The 15,910-nt window shown below is 42.1% G+C and overlaps 1 protein-coding gene across 1 annotated transcript in view; it reads left to right on the top strand.

Annotated features, from left to right (window-relative positions):
• Positions 1 to 15,910, top strand: part of GABRA2 (gamma-aminobutyric acid type A receptor subunit alpha2) — a 72,413-nt gene that overhangs the window by 22,340 nt on the left and 34,163 nt on the right. Inside the window, exon 3 of the mRNA XM_035113167.3 lies at positions 7,687 to 7,754. Within this exon, the coding sequence (XP_034969058.1) occupies positions 7,687 to 7,754 (68 nt within the window). The remainder of the gene's footprint in view (positions 1 to 7,686; positions 7,755 to 15,910) is intronic.

Genomic DNA, 15,910 nt, shown 5'->3' on the forward strand with positions numbered 1-15,910 from the left:
AGGGAGAAGGTTTGATCACCAAGCATTATTTTGAAGCTGTGGTATGAAAACGAAAATTGGCAGCTCTCCCCCTTCCCTCTGTGTTCTTCCCTTCACTCCACCTATTCAACCCTAATTAAAACCAAGCTGTGAATTTAGCACCAGTTCCTCCCTTTGTACTACAAGCTGCAAATTGTACATTTGTTCTTCTTCAAGAGCTCTAGGGACATTGTAAAATGGGGGAGTGGGTGGGTTCCATTTTTGCTTCTGTCAGTAGGGTTGAACTCTGAAGTGGCTGAAAGGAAATTGACAAACATTTTCACTCCGTGTGAAACGTTTGTCACTTTTTGATGATTTTTCATGAGGAAAGAAAAAAAGGCTATGAACAGAGGTGGAAGTCTTCAGGGTGCAGCAACCACAATGCGGCTTCTAATAGAATGCCAATTCATAACATGGGCAATGTTTCCTGCCCTTACTCTGAATTGGTAACAAAAACCAAGGAAGATACTCTAGAGATGTTTGAAATAAGATTCATTCCAGAGCCCATGTGCATTTGGTAAGAATTGCTGCTAAAAATGTTCCCCAAATGTTGCTTTGAAAGGCTTTGGGCCTGAAATAAATATAATTTCAAGCACCTGGAATTCTTCCCCCCCCCTTTTGCCTGCGTTCCAGTTTTGTGATTGGTTCTCTTACTCTGAATTGGCTTCATTATGTAGCTAAATCTGATTGGTTATTTGGTTACTATGAGTGGTTACCCAAGAATGATCTTTGTGGTTTGTGTGGAGTGAGACAAACTCTGAAACCAAGTTCAGAAGTAATGCTAAATGACACCATGGCTTAGCTCTGGGTAGCATGATAACAGGACAACTGGGAAAGAAGCAAAGTGCCATAATTACTATTGCGTGGCAAGGCCTCAAAGCAGCCCCTTATTAAAATAATTCACACAGACACAGAATTTTTAGTTTAAGGTTGTTGGGCAAAATTTTGGGCCCAACTTTATTGAATTACAGAAAAGTGAGCGGTATTGGCTTAGGCATTGGCATAGACTATATCCGATTCCTGCCCCCTTTGCAGGTAGTCAAGTGAGGTAAACCACCCAAGAGGGAGCCACATTGGGGGACCCTACCTGCAGCTCTCCTCGGTGTTCCCAGAGGCCTGGCATGGCCCTAGCCCCTCAAGCGGACTTCAGACAAGATCCAGGCCCTGGATTCCTTTAACGGAATACCCTCGAACAAATGGAGGGGATGGCTGACCTCCCCTCCCCCACAAATCAATGAGCCAGTGCCTAACAACCAAACCTTACAAAGTTGTGACGATTGCTAAGAGGTGGTCGAAAACCAAGTGGCCAGTGCCAATTTGCCAAATAGAAAAAAATCCTACCCGGCCCCTGACCCAAGACAGGCGACCAACCAAAGTCCAAAGCAAGGCCAGAGGACACACATAAAACAGGGAGGGTGGGCGGGAGTCTGGCAGCATGAAGCAGGTGCTCAGCACACATCGCGCTACCGCTTTTAAACCCCCCACGATCATTCCACTCAAAACTGATTGGCCAATAGGCCTGGGGTGATCGTGGTGCCACTCTGGCATGAAGGCTTTACTCCGCCCATGCCAGGGTGGGGGTGGAACTGGGTTGGGGGCTCACCTGCAACCAGGACCATTCCAAAGATGATCACATTTGTGAATACTCTCGTGCTTACGCATTCACATCTAAGCCATCGTTTGGCTTAGCATTATAGGTTAACTGGACAATTGCCATAAGTTGGTAGCCACTGCAGAACTAGCCTTTTTGGTGGGGGCCTCTAAGCTTTGAAACCCCATCTTCTCAATACTGTGTGGCATGTGTGGGAGTGTGCCCTTTTTAAGCAGACACATAATATCTTCATTTACGGTCAGAGTTTGAATGATACGTTTTAATGCTAGGTTATGGTTTTATTATGTTCTTGTATTGTGAGGAGGAATTAAAGAACCTTTTAATGAGGGTGAACTAATAATAATTTATTATTTATACCCCACCCATCTGGCTGAAAGAGGAGAGCGCAAAATATGGTCTGAAGCTCAACATATAAAAAAAACTAAGATCATGGCCACTGGTCCCATCACCTCCTGGCAAATAGAAGGGGGAGAAATGGAGGCAGTGAGAGATTTTACTTTCTTGGGTTCCATGATCACTGCAGATGGTGACAGCAGTCACGAAATTAAAAGATGCCTGCTTCTTGGGAGAAAAGCAATGACAAACCTAGACAGCGTCTTATAAAAAGCAGAGACATCACCTTGCCGACAAAGGTCCATATAGTTAAAGCTATGGTTTTCCCAGTAGTGATGTATGGAAGTGAGAGCTGGACCATAAAGAAGGCTGATCGCCGAAGAATTGATGCTTTTGAATTATGGTGCTGGAGGAGACTCTTGAGAGTCCCATGGACTGCTAGAAGATCAAACCTATTCAAGATAACAACGCTCATTCGGATCACAAAGAACTTATAATCCACCTATTGTCAGCAACAAGAAACATCATAGCCAGGCATTGGAGGGACCTGTCAGGGGTAAACATGGACCAATGGTACCAAGCTGTATGGGAAACGGCCCTACTAGAAAAACTAACCAGTAAGCTGAAATTGACACGCGGACAAACAGAAGAAGACACCTTCACCCCAGTATGGTTCCCCTTCATCACTTATACAACCCAACAAGGCAACAACAAAAACGTACCGTCAGCATACAAATCAATATGGCTAACCTAATCGAAACATCCTCCCTCCCTCCACTCACACAAGAAACTAAAGATCATCACAGCCAACCACAAATGAGCAATCGCACCCTAAAACGAATCCCAACCTCTCTCATCAACAGAGAAGCACGAACAAACAGAGAACCTGCACAAGCTACGCTGACGCCGAACCTCTACACATCTCAAGAAAAACAGAAACATTGACATTCCACCACACCCAACTCCCCATCCCATCCACCTCTTTCCCCCCTTCCTCATGATGTCTCAATAAGTAAAATTGATATGTAAAAATGATGCATGAGACACTGCACTACCTTTGTAACCCACGAAAATCCTTAATAAAAATAATTATTAAAAAAAACCTATCCATTCTGAAGGAAATCAGCCCCGAGTGCTCACTGGAAGGACAGATTCTGAAGCTGAGGCTCCAATACTTTGGCCACCTTATGAGAAGAGAAGACTCCCTGGAAAAGACTCTGATGTTGGGAAAGATGGAGGGCACAAGGAGGAGGGGACGACAGAGGACGAGATGGTTGGACAGTGTTCTCGAAGCTACGAACATGAGTTTGACCAAGCTGCGGGAGGCAGTGGAAGACAGGAGTGCCTGGCGTGCTATGGTCCATTGGGTCACAAAGAGTCGGACATGACTAAACGACTAAACAACAACAAATTGTATTTTTTCCCATTTGTTGTTATTTTTAATTTTTCCCTACTTAAAAAAATAATGTTTCTTGAAAATGATATAAAAATAGCCCCAAAAAATGTAATAAAGAAAACTGTCGGTCACCAGATCTGACTGACTGGCAATGTTGTGATGTTGCTACACTGGCTTTGCGATCCGTATCAGGTAGCAAGAAAGGAGGAGATGCTGTTTCCTAGGCAACCCAATTTAGTTTCTATTGACTTTTTACCTAGTGAACACCTGAAATTAATCTCTAGCTTTGCTAACATAATGAATACTATGTTAATCTTTACTTACCTTTGTTCTCTGCCTCTCAAGGGATCTCTGTGTTCCGATTAGTGCTATAGGCAGATCTTTAAAATGGCAGAATCAGCCTTTTGTGTTTGTTTGTTCTAGTAGCCCTTAGTGCAACCTGTAAATCTGTTTATCACCCAGCAGCGGCTAATCTAATTAGGTCTGCACAACAACTGCTGGAATCCATTTTAAGACTGTTTCAGTTTGCAGAGTTGTGGCTTTAACATCACACCATCATTTTTTTATTCATCCTTCTTGTTAGACTAACATGTAGGGAAATGAACAGTTTTGGAAAACTCAAAAGCTAGTTGACTATTTTGGGACTTTTTGTAAGGTCCTAATAAAGGTATTGTCCTATTGTAGATTTTTGGCATTTTTCTATGGGCTAGCATGGTTTCCCTCCCTCCCTCCCTCCCTCCCTCCCTCCCTCCCTCCCTCCCTCCCTCTCTGAACAGTGTTAGCCACATAGGAAAAAGGGCATGAACGAAAAGAGAGAAGTGTATAAAAGAACATATTGGGAGTTAATGTAGATTTCATGAAAACAGTTTTATTATTCCCTAGAAAATGTTTAGGGATGTTCTGTTTTGAGGGACCTGCCTCTGCAAGGTAACCTGGACAGCTCCGTGCACCAGAGGTCAAATCGTCATCATTTTAATTGTATGCCGCTTTTCCATAGTTGAAACCATGCTCAAGGCGGCTTATGGCATGAGAAGATTTACACAATTATAAACACAACAAAAGCCATAAACAATAAATAAAACACATCAAAAAGTACACAACCAAGTGGAAACAATTTCCACATAAATCATAAGATCCAAAACCAAAGATACAACAATAACAGCAACAACCTGTCTCAAACCCCCCGTGAACAATACTCCAGCCCAAGAATCTGTTCAACAGCCTCAGCTTTTGTAGCTGGAGTCAGTCAGCCCTCCACTCACCCAAGCCAGATGGGAAAAGGCCAGCAAGGCACGGTGCAGGTCTCCTGGGGCTCACAGCCAAGATGGTCTCATTTAAAATGACACTGATAAAAATGAAATACAATTTAAAAGAGGAGCCCTCTTTGCTGAGCAGCAGCTGCAGTCCTCATGAAGCCTGCCAGGCCCCACCCTCGGCCAGGTGGAGAGAGGCAAGGGCAGGGTCCTTAGTCCTCCGCCTGTCAAATGATGTTTCAGTTGCAGTCCTTTTCTGTCTGAGCCTTAAATAAGAGCTGCAACTCTATATCTCAGAAGCTATCTTGATCTTCAACCAGGAAATTGGCCCTTGTTGCTCTGATGGAATGTCACAGACTATGGTTCTTACTTCTGGGTAGACATGGTTAGGACTGCACTCTAAGGCTGCAATTCTCATTCCACTTACCTGTGAGTAAGACCGACTGAATTCAATGATGGGAGGTTTTATTTATGTTTAATGATTTATTATGTTTTCATATATGTTGGAAGCCGCCCAGAGTGGCTGGGGTAACATTCAGTCAAATGGGTGGGGTATAAATAGTAAAATTGTTGTTGTTATTATTATTGCTGTATTACTACTACTACTATTGAATAGAACGTCCCTATTTTCATCGGAGAAATGTTGGAGGGTATGCTGAGTGAAAATAAACAACAATGGCAGAAAAAGGGAGGATAAAGAAAAAGTAAAAGCTCAAAAAAACCCCGAATGGAACCAAGAATCCCAACTAGAATGGTCAATATACAGTAACTTGTCAGTGTTAGCTAAGTCTTATCATCTGTCTCATGAAGCTACATGTAAAATGATGAGTTGCTTTTCTCTGTGTATCTATCTCAGGCATCCCCAAACTGTGGCCCTCCAGATGTTTTGGCCTACAACTCCCATGATCCCTAGCTAACAGGACCAGTGGTTGGGGAGGATGGGAATTGTATTCCAAAACATCTGGAGGGCAGAAGATGGGGGCAGAAGAAGTTGCCTACTGCCACCGGTGCCACACCCACATGTGCTCACTTGAGACCCAAATCCAGTTCCTGCTCTGTAGGGTCCTCAAGTTGTGCATCCAACTCCTTAGGATGAAGTATGTGATGGGCTGATCCTGTCACCGGTGCATCAACAAGCAGCAATTTATCCTTGCAACTGATCCATGATTTGTTGCTCCAACCTTTAATAATAATAGTTGCATTAGCCACGGTTGTGTTGAAGAGATGTATCCAGTTCAGACTCAATAACCTTAGGGACTAAGGCAGGCAACTTCACCATCTTGGGCTTGGGTTTAGGATCCAGACATACAGAACTCTGCTCTCACCCCGCTGCTGCCTCCACCTCCCAGCTTGTATAAATTCAGCCTGGACACTGAAGACACCACTGAGGGGCCTTGTCTGGCACTCAAAGACAAAGAGGGCGGAAAGCTATTTAAAGGCATTCCAAGCACCAGAGCCTTACAGCTTAGACCAGGCATCCCCAAACTGCGGCCCTCCAGATGTTTTTGCCTACAACTCCCATGATCCCTAGCTAACAGGACCAGTGGTTGGGGAAGATGGGAATTGTAGTCCAAAACATCTGGAGGGCCGAAGTTTGGGGATGCCTGATCTACCTCATAGCAACATCTCTTTTTCTGTAATTGAAATTTTTACCTTCTCACTAACATAAATATGTATCTTACATTGCATTTTTAATAAAATGTAGGATTCCCATTTTGTTTCTACCCTTGTTTCAAATATTTGAGGAAGCATAAACAGGTATTTTAAAAGCCAACATTCACACCCTGATTAGTGGATCTGTGTAGGCATGAATTCTGCTTCTTAGGCAGAGCCTCACCAGCTGCCTACGGATGCATAAACAGAGTTTCCCCCTGAATAGAAGGAAATAGAACAGTTCATTTTTGAAGGAGCTGTGTGTGCAAAGTAGTGCATGGATATCTGGAGGAAGAGGAAGGGGGGACTCAGTATGTAAACATGTAAAAAGCTGTGGTTTAGATGTAGTAATTGTATTGCAGCAAAGTGTACATGATGGATCTCTTCCACCTCCACGGTTGGAGGCAATGTGCCTCTGAATGCCAGCAGCTGGGAATCACAATCACTTTTACACGCAATCCTGCATGCGGACAACCACAGGCATCTTGTTTGCCATTGTGAGAACACCATACCGAACTGGACAGACCTTTGACCTAATGCAGCGGTCTCCTGTAATGTCCAAAATCCAAAAAAGTGTGTGATGCTTAAATAGCCATTAATGAGGAAAATTAGCTAATTTAAATTAGTTTGTAAGTTTTCTTGCTTGAATTAATCTAATAGTTAATAATAATAATAATAATAATAATAATAATAATAATAATAGCAGGCAATTTATTTTTAGATTTACAGTGCCCCTAACCAGACTTGAAAATTATTTTGGTGTTGGTTAAAATGGGAAATATGTTAATCTAAACTGGAGCATCTGAGAGTGAGAAAAAGTGTGGAATTTTTCTACTGTACCCTGAAAGGGAGGAAGCATGCTCACTTTAGCTTTTTTTTGTCTCTTGTTGATTTTCCTAATTTTTACTTTAAAAATAAGCCTCCCTCTCCTACTGTTCCAGGCATATGCTTATAGTAAATGCATATTCTAAATCTCAAAAGCTAGAACCCAAAATAATTATATAAAATATTGTGATTTCTACAGCATTTTAAAAAGGCTATCCCTAGATATAGCACATTCTGAGTCAAGAGATACAGAACAACATGAGTGCAGTCTATCTATCTATTGGCCTTTGGGGTGATTTACTTTTCAATGTATTTATGCAAATATGATATTTCAAGTCTGTTTGCTTCCTGCAACAAGAAGTGCAGAATTTTGACTGGGTCCAATTTTAGGATGTGCTTCTACAGTGACCACCAAGTTACTCACGTCTGTATTTAATAATAATAATAATAATAATAATAATAATAATAATAATAATAATAAATGCTTGTTTATTGTTGCATTTATTGAAGAAAATACACCATAGGACCTTTCTCAGCATACTTGTAAAAAGGGAAAAACATACATCCTCACACTTGTTCTTATTTTCTTATGCCAGACAGTACAACTGAAGTCTTCACAAACATATATGTGACCAGCTTTGGACCAGTTTCAGATACAGACATGGTGAGTCCCCAAAGCAAAATAAATTTTGGCATGAAATTATTTTGTTAAAAAGATATAACCCCCACCACCACCACCATTTTGCAGAAATTTCACAAGGAACCAGTATGCTAAATTGTATTACTGTATTATCGTGATGATGTCCAGGAACTTCCAAGGCATAGCTATGAAATCTGAGTATCAGGGAAGCACTCTGGACTTCAGGGCCAGTTGCCATTCCATATCAAACAAAGCTCCATGAAGATGAGGGACTTTGATTGGCCAACCTCATTTTCAGTTGTAGCCACTGTGGTATAAAGTGAAGGAGTCTGCAGATGGAGCATCTGGTAGGGATGTTGGAGAGGATGGGTGTGCTGGAATTTATCAGCCAGTGTTGTTAGCTGCAGGCTTCTAGTTCTATGAAAATGAGAATCAGCCGCTGAGCGTGGCAGCTTCCCATTCCAATAATAGACTGGCTGTAACTGCTATCACTGTGTACTGGCAATATATATTGGTGAGCTGCTGAGGAACATTTAGTGAGGTCTCTCAGTTTCCAAGAATGAACCATTTGGAGACACCATTCTCTAAATGCATACATTAAAATTGGGGCTAGAACACAAACGGTCTGATTCTAATAACAAAGATAACATAGCTTAGCTATAAAGGGTGTTTACAGGCATATGTGCTTGGAGAGGTGAATTCATTGACTGTGGGAGGGGAAGAGAAAAAAATAATATTTCTGAAAGAGTCACTCAAAAGAAGATCAGTAATGACATTTTGACTTTCCAGGAAGCACATGGTACACAAATGTGTGACACACACATGGTGTGTTACGGATTCATTTCCGTACAGGTAGAACCAAGCAACCGTTTTTACCACACCAGGGGCGAGATATCAGTCCAGGTAAAAGTCCAAGATATCAAACTAGCACTTACACATTTGTTTCCAGTAGTAATTACTCTTTCAACCTTGGAGAGCAAAACTCAAGCCTGACCCAGTGTCAGGCTCACAGAATCCAATTACAGCAGCATTTTCTGTCAGGCACTGCTGAAGACGGAAGACCCTGCAGGCAGTTTAGGACATGCCTTTTAAGTAATCTACAATCTGGCAGTTTGAGAAGATTGCCATCCTGGAGTCCATGAGACTTTGAGCTCTTCTCATAAGGATCACATGCAAGCTGATCTTAATATCCCACGGTGTTAATGAAATAATCAAATGTTCTGCTAGAGAAAACCATGGGCAGCAGACAGTGTACTTGATCAACGCAAGAAGAGGCCATTATTGGCAAGAATAAAATATTCAGAGTTGTAACTAACAGCTTCGCTTGAAGGGCTTTAATGTGAAGTCGGAATGCTTCTCTTGGTGGGATGAAGAGTGTGACAGTTTTACCAAGGAAGGGTAATTGATATGCAAAGTAGCTTACCAGGATCAGAATAAAAAACAAGAAACGGCCTCGGCCTCGTTAATTTGTTGACTAGGAAGCTTCATTACATGATGACATTTGCTTTTCAACCAGGAAGTGTATACTTCTGCCATCCACGGAAAAGTAATTGATCATTCTAGTCTGTAGACCAAAGTCAGAAACACCACAGATCCGTACATAATTGCTATAAAGCATAGCTGCCAAGTTATCCCTTTTTTAAAGGGATTTTCCCTTATGCTGAATAGGCTTCCTCGCGAGAAAAGGGAAAACTTGGCAGCTATGCTATAGAGAAGTGTGCAATACAAATATAATAGTAAGCAACCGCAAGAGCCCATAAAAACTACCACACTGACAACATGTTGTTATGAATTTCATTATTAGAAACCCCAGCAATAAATAAGAATGAAAAGGCTTTTGAGATTCATAGTTTCCTGAAGCAGCTGTTTGACAGAAGGTAGTGAGATCAGGGCATTGGCTTCCTTAATCACAGCGCTCCCTTTGTTAAACAAAAATTACAAACGACTCCACTTAGCCAATGCAACTCTTGTCACCAGTTGTCGCTGAATTTGTCACATGTTTTTATTTCAGTCAAAACGCGTTCTTCACTAACATGAACACAAATTATTGATATTAGTATCTTGTTGAGCTCCTTTTCATTACACCAGTGTCCCTTGTTTCACCTGACAAGTGTTAAACTATATGCCATTTGAATTTGTCCAGGGCATTTCTCATTAGTGGAAGGGCTCTTGTTACACTATCCAAACCCCTGCTGAAGTAACGTATACTGAATAAGGCACTTCAGGAAGACAACTGGCTATAGAGCATATGTGGTTTATGCATAATGATTAAGGATAGCAGTTACTCAAGTGAATAGCAAAATTTTATCCATATGACACAAAGCCTTACATCTTACTTTAGCGGACACTTATTTTATTGATATTGGTCACTGAGGGCTTGATTTGCCATTGCGGCACATGTTAAGTGTGAAACACTTTTTTTTAAAAAAATCTAGTGAGGTGGGTGGAGAATTCACTTGGCAGCATTTCACACTTGCTTTGCTTGGGTGTAAATGAGAACATAAGACACACAGCAATGGATAACAGAATCCTAGTTAGCATTTACGGAAATGATTGTTCTCTAGAGAGCACTTATGGAAATGAAAATCTGTGCCTCAAAATGACAGCCACAGTCATTAGCTGTAGGTCTCAGTAGTCAGCTATATAAAAGTGGTTAAAGTGTTTACTAATGCCAAGGGCTGACATTAACTCTAAAACGTGAAAGTTACTTTCCACTTTTTAAAAATAAAAATGTTGGCAATGTTGAATAGCCAGCTTCCAGATAATTCTATGCAGGGACAAACTTGAAATAATATACCCCATACTTTAAAAGGGAAATTAATGAGAGATCTTCTGAGTAGGGTTGCTTTTGGTGTGCAGTGACTTAGAAATATTGTGTTCAGCTTCTCAGTATAGTTGGGAAAATGAATATTTCTTTGGAAAGGAGACGCAATTAGGTTTCGTAGGCAGTTTTATTTTTTGCTTCTTTTAATTTTTTAATTTAAAAAAAACAAAAACAAAACCTCTTTGTTTTATAGCATAAGATTATTATTTTGGCATTGTCTTTCCTTGGTTTTCTGACTATCCATTGTTCAGAGCCACTTCATATGCATTTAGTCATGGAATCACAAGGCATCTATATTGGCTTCAGTCAAGTCACTATCTGTCAGGCAAACATGGAATCACAGAATTGTAGAAGGGGGGCCACTAGGGCCATCTTATCTAACCCCCTGCAAGGTAGGAATCTTTCACCCAATATGGTGCTTTAACGCATGACGCTGAGATTAAGGAGTCTCATGCTCTACCAGTTGAGCTATCTACCTCACAGGTTGCTGCTGCAAACCACTTTAATGAAGTGTGAGCCTAATACATAAATAGAAGCGGATACACAGGTAAGCTACCGATGAAGCTATGATAAACAAGGCCATGTTTCCCCCTATTTGAATTACCGCTATTGTGGAATGTAATCCACTGAGAGCAGTCAAGTACAACATTCCTTGTTTTCCTAGAGTGGGAATGCAAGGGAATGTTTGGTCCAGCTAGTTGAAACTTCCTTTTCCTCCTGGCCTGGAGCATCCTTCCTGGCATGCGACTAGTGGGTGGGCTTGACCTTTCCAGACCTGGTAAAAGGCCAAGGCATGCTACCACTCTCTCCCCTTTTCCATCTCCTTTTCGTCCTGCGAACTTCCAGCCAAGCAGTCCCTCAGGCCATCTCCCTTATGGGGTAAACCTGTTTTTATACGTTTGTAACTTTAAGCCTTCAGCCTGCCTTCAGGGATCAAACTGTGCTCTGCCTGATTGTGAGTGAACTTTCTTTTTATTGCTTATGAATAAGACTGTGGTGTCTTTATTCTTTTAGGAGGGATTCAAGGGGTCTTACCAGGAAAATATTAGAACACATTTCAATCTGGACAAGCCAGATTGAATTGCGCATTGTCTTAAGAAACTCACATGAGTTTGCAACCCGTTTTCTGCTGTGTAAAGGGGAATGCACTCTGCTAAGCAAAGGAACTTGCTAGCGCAAGTTAGGAAGGATATTAATAAACAATATGTCCTCTCTTGCCACCCTGAACATTCCCACAGCTACAACTGTTTAGAGTTCTGGAGAAAATGCCTATCATTATGATGGGTGGTTAGGGTTGCCAGACTCAATAGAGGACAGGACTTCTGTGCCTTTAATTGCCCTGCTCTCTTTTGAGTGGAAACCTTAAAGAGAAACCAGCAGACCCTTTGTTTAATTTCCAAGCAAAGGGTCTGCTGGTTTCTCTTTAAGGTGTTCCAGACTTAAAAGAGAGCAGGGCAATTAAAGGCACAGAAGTCCTGTCCGCTATTGAGTCTGGCAGCCCTATGGGTGGTGGGAACAGAGAAGTTCAGGAGAAGCTCTCCCCACCCCTCCAACCTAGATGTGGCAATTTTTTACTTGGATTGCAACTTGCAACCTTTGTCTATTGAACTCAGAGAGAACCACAGAGAAACTAGCCCATCACTCTCTAGACTTGCCACTTCATCTGTACTTATCCTCCCCTGGATTCTCATTTCTTGAATACAGTAAAATGTATTCAGTATACAGTAAAAAGTGATGAAAGAAATCCAGAATCTGGCATGTAGACACATGCTTATTTATATGTTTAAGCTAATCCTAAAGCAATATATGGGGCGGGAAAGGAAAATGGAGACAAGGAATTGGAGCGAAGGCTTTGGCTTCACCATGTTGCTTCTCTTCCTTCCTCCTGTGCAGATTGCATAGGACATGCACAGCTTGTGTTTCCTGACATCTACCACATGAACAGGGGGGAGTATGGGTGCTACATGTTTTTGAGAGACAGAAATGAGGTAGCATAAGTCAGATATTTTTTCTGTGCTTGTAAAGATGACCGCAAGTGGGATTTGAACTCTACCAAGCGCTCGAAGGCGAAAGAAATAGAATCTTCAAATAGAATCTTCAAAAGTCACTCTCTCTCCTTTGGAATCCCCAGTTTTCAATTTTGCCTTCAATAAAGCGGTTCCTTCTTACCTCTCTGAGATTTCATTTGTTGGTTCAGGCTTGTAGTTTTATTTTCTTTGTTTCCTCTCTCTGTTTTTGTGTGTTTGTTTATGTGCTGCCTCCTTCTGTTTCTGAAAAATAGAATAGAAAAGAAGAGAAGTGTTTTCTCTCCTTCCCTTCCTTTCTGCCAGCCATTTTCCTTAGCCCTGGATTCCATTCTCATTTTGTCTCTTTGACCCAGTATCGTTCGTTCTTTCTCTGTCTCCATGGCAGGACCAGCCGTTTTTACCTCAGCCTGAAGATCCTTATCTGTGTGCGGGCACTTCATTTCCATATTCCTTTTTCTCCAACCCCATTTGTTCTCAGTTACTGCCACACAACTTGGCGAAAGCTCTCAAGAAGTCTGCCATTCCCTGCAAACAGCATTTGTGGGCCTCTCGGCTCTCATGGTGCTAGCTAGCTTCTACTTCAGCCCCTGTGCAGGGCAAAAAAGAGGCAGACATAGTAATTTCCACTAATTCCCACCTCCCTTGCATCAAAAAGCAACTCTGGCAATGGAAGCTTCACAAGGCTCTGGTGCGTGGAGTGCCTTTAAATAGCTTTCCACCCTCCATCTTTGAGTGCCAGACAAGGCCCCTCAGTGGTGTCTTCAGTGTCCAGGCTGAATTTATACAAGCTGGGAGGTGGAGGCAGCAGCAGCAGCAGCGGGGTGAGAGCAGAGTTCTGTATGTCTGGATCCTAAACCCAAGCCCAAGATGGTGAAGTTGCCTGCCTTAGTCCCTAAGGTTATTGAGTCTGAACTGGATACACCTCTTCAACACAACCGTGGCTAATGCAACGATTATTAAAGGTTTGGAGCAACAAATCATGGATCAGTTGCAAGGATAAATTGCTGCTTGTTGATGCACCGGTGACAGGACCAGCCCATCACATACTTCATCCTAAGGACTTGGATGCACAACTTGAGGACCCTACAGAGCAGGAACTGGATTTGGGTCTCAAGTGAGCGCATGCGGGAGTGACACCGGTGGTGTGGGCAACTTCTTCTGCCCCCATCTTTGCCAAAGCTTCTCTCTTGAGACTGGAGGACCTGCTGGATGAGGCTAAACCGAAGCTCAATACTCTCTTAAGCTTTAGAAGTTGGCAGCATTTATTTCAGATGTGATTCAGTTTTCAGACTGTTTGTTGGTGGCAAGTGACTTGGTAAGGAGAGTTCTCTGGTTGTGCCACTGGGAGGTGGTTGCTCTCTTCCGCTCCAGTTCAGCTATGAAAATCTATATTGGGGGGGGGGCATACTATTAAGAGCTGCTACACTCCAGGATGTGCTTGTGAATCAAAGAATGAAAATAAGGCCATGCCCTCAAGCCCGTAAGAAGGATGACAGATGCTCCTTTCAGATCCTACCAGTCCTACCAGATCCTCCACCAATCCTACCAGGCCCTTTGATTTCTAGGACCCAACAGAAGAGGGAGAAGTTTGGTCCTCATATTGCTCCTGGAATAAAGCTCGCAGGGGAACCAGAAGCCAGCAACAAGAAACGTTCCTTAGATTTGGTTCATTTAACTAGTTCGGAAGATACAAGCATCAATTCTGAAACCCACCCTATAGGAGGTCTTCTCTCCCTTTATTTGTACAGATGTCAGGCCATCTTGTCAGACCATTGGGTCCTGGAGACCATCAGACAGGGTTTTCATCTGGAATTGACATTCCTACCCACCTCACGAAGGGGATTTCTGTGCATGTAACAATATGACCTCTGGGCTTCACCTTGTTATATAGTTTTTTCTTCCTGCCTGAGTTTTTTTAACTATGCATGGTCTAGTCCGTCTAAGTCCCCCCCCACTTTTTATTGGTTATTTATCCAGCAGAGAGTGTTTTTTGTTTGTTTGTTTGTTTTTCGTTGGCTGTTCCTGTTATCTGTTCTGCTTCTCCTTCTCTGGCTTGTCATAATGGAAAACTGAGAATTTCAGAGGAGATAGGTACGGTATTTTTGAAGATTCTATTTGGAGCTACAGATTTGCCTTCAACCACCTGGTGGAGCTCAAGTCCCACTGAGGCCATCTTTTTACATGTAGGGATATCCCCTTTACAGGTAAGAACCCAAATGGTCTTACTTAAGATGAGCTTAAATCCATGTCAAATAATATAGGTTGCCCTGCATATTAGTAGACACCTCTTACTTCATGCCTAGAGTAATGAAATCATAGAATTGTAGCATTGGAAGGGACCCTGAGGATCATCTAGTCCAACCCCCTGTAATGCAGGAATATGCATCTGTGCCTGGAACATTAAAGAGATTCATGTTATCCTGCAATTGCATGCAGTGAAACTCTGTTTTCCTCAGCTGTGTATTCCCACCAGTATTGTAGACGAGGGGTCAGCAACCTTTACCAGCCGTGGGTACATCTCTCAAACCTTGTGGAGGGCCAGACTATATATATTTTTGGAGGGGAAATTAATGAATTCCTATGCCCCACAAATAACCCAGAGATGCATTTTAAATAAAAGGACACGTTCTACTCATGTAAAAACACACTGATTCCCAGACTGTCCACGAGCTGGATTGAGAAGGCCTTAGTTTGCCTACCCATGTTGTAGACCCATTTTATCTCAGTAGATCTAGAACTTTGCAGAGATAAAAGTTGCTTGGTGGTGTGGTGAAGTTTCGGGAGGAAGTAGACTAAAGGGCAAAAGCTAAGCAGTCCTTTTCTCTCCATTTGCTTTTCACTTCACGGTGTACTAGGTACATGCAACTGGATGGTATTCTGCCCCCCAGACTCCTTTGAAGTAAGCCAGATGTCTCTATTTGTTTCCCAATCTAACCTTACTTTCAATAACTGCTTTACAAGTTTAGGCGCAGTGCATTAGTAACAATGCTTTGAGTGAAGGATGCAGAGATCATTTTCGGCTTTATTATGTAGAATAATAGAGACCATCAAAAGGAAGGCAAAGTGCAAGGATAAAGCAGATTGCACCTTTGGAGATTCAGCTGTCTTGTAGCTGTTTTTATGAAATGTGTAAGCTTAGTGTTGTGATGAAAAAGCCCTAAAGAATTGCAAAGAGGCCAGTGATGTAAATTTATTCTGACATTAGCCTGAGAGGAAAAGCTGTGTTCACTTTAAAAAATTAAAAAGAAAGTTACTCCCCTAAAACACAAAACAGAAAAACAAACCAGTAACTCTGAACGGTTAATCACCATAATTGACAAAGGAAACCT

This window comes from Zootoca vivipara, chromosome Z1 (assembly GCF_965207765.1).
Source record: "Zootoca vivipara chromosome Z1, rZooViv2.hap1.1, whole genome shotgun sequence".
Classification (NCBI taxonomy): domain Eukaryota; kingdom Metazoa; phylum Chordata; class Lepidosauria; order Squamata; family Lacertidae; genus Zootoca; species Zootoca vivipara.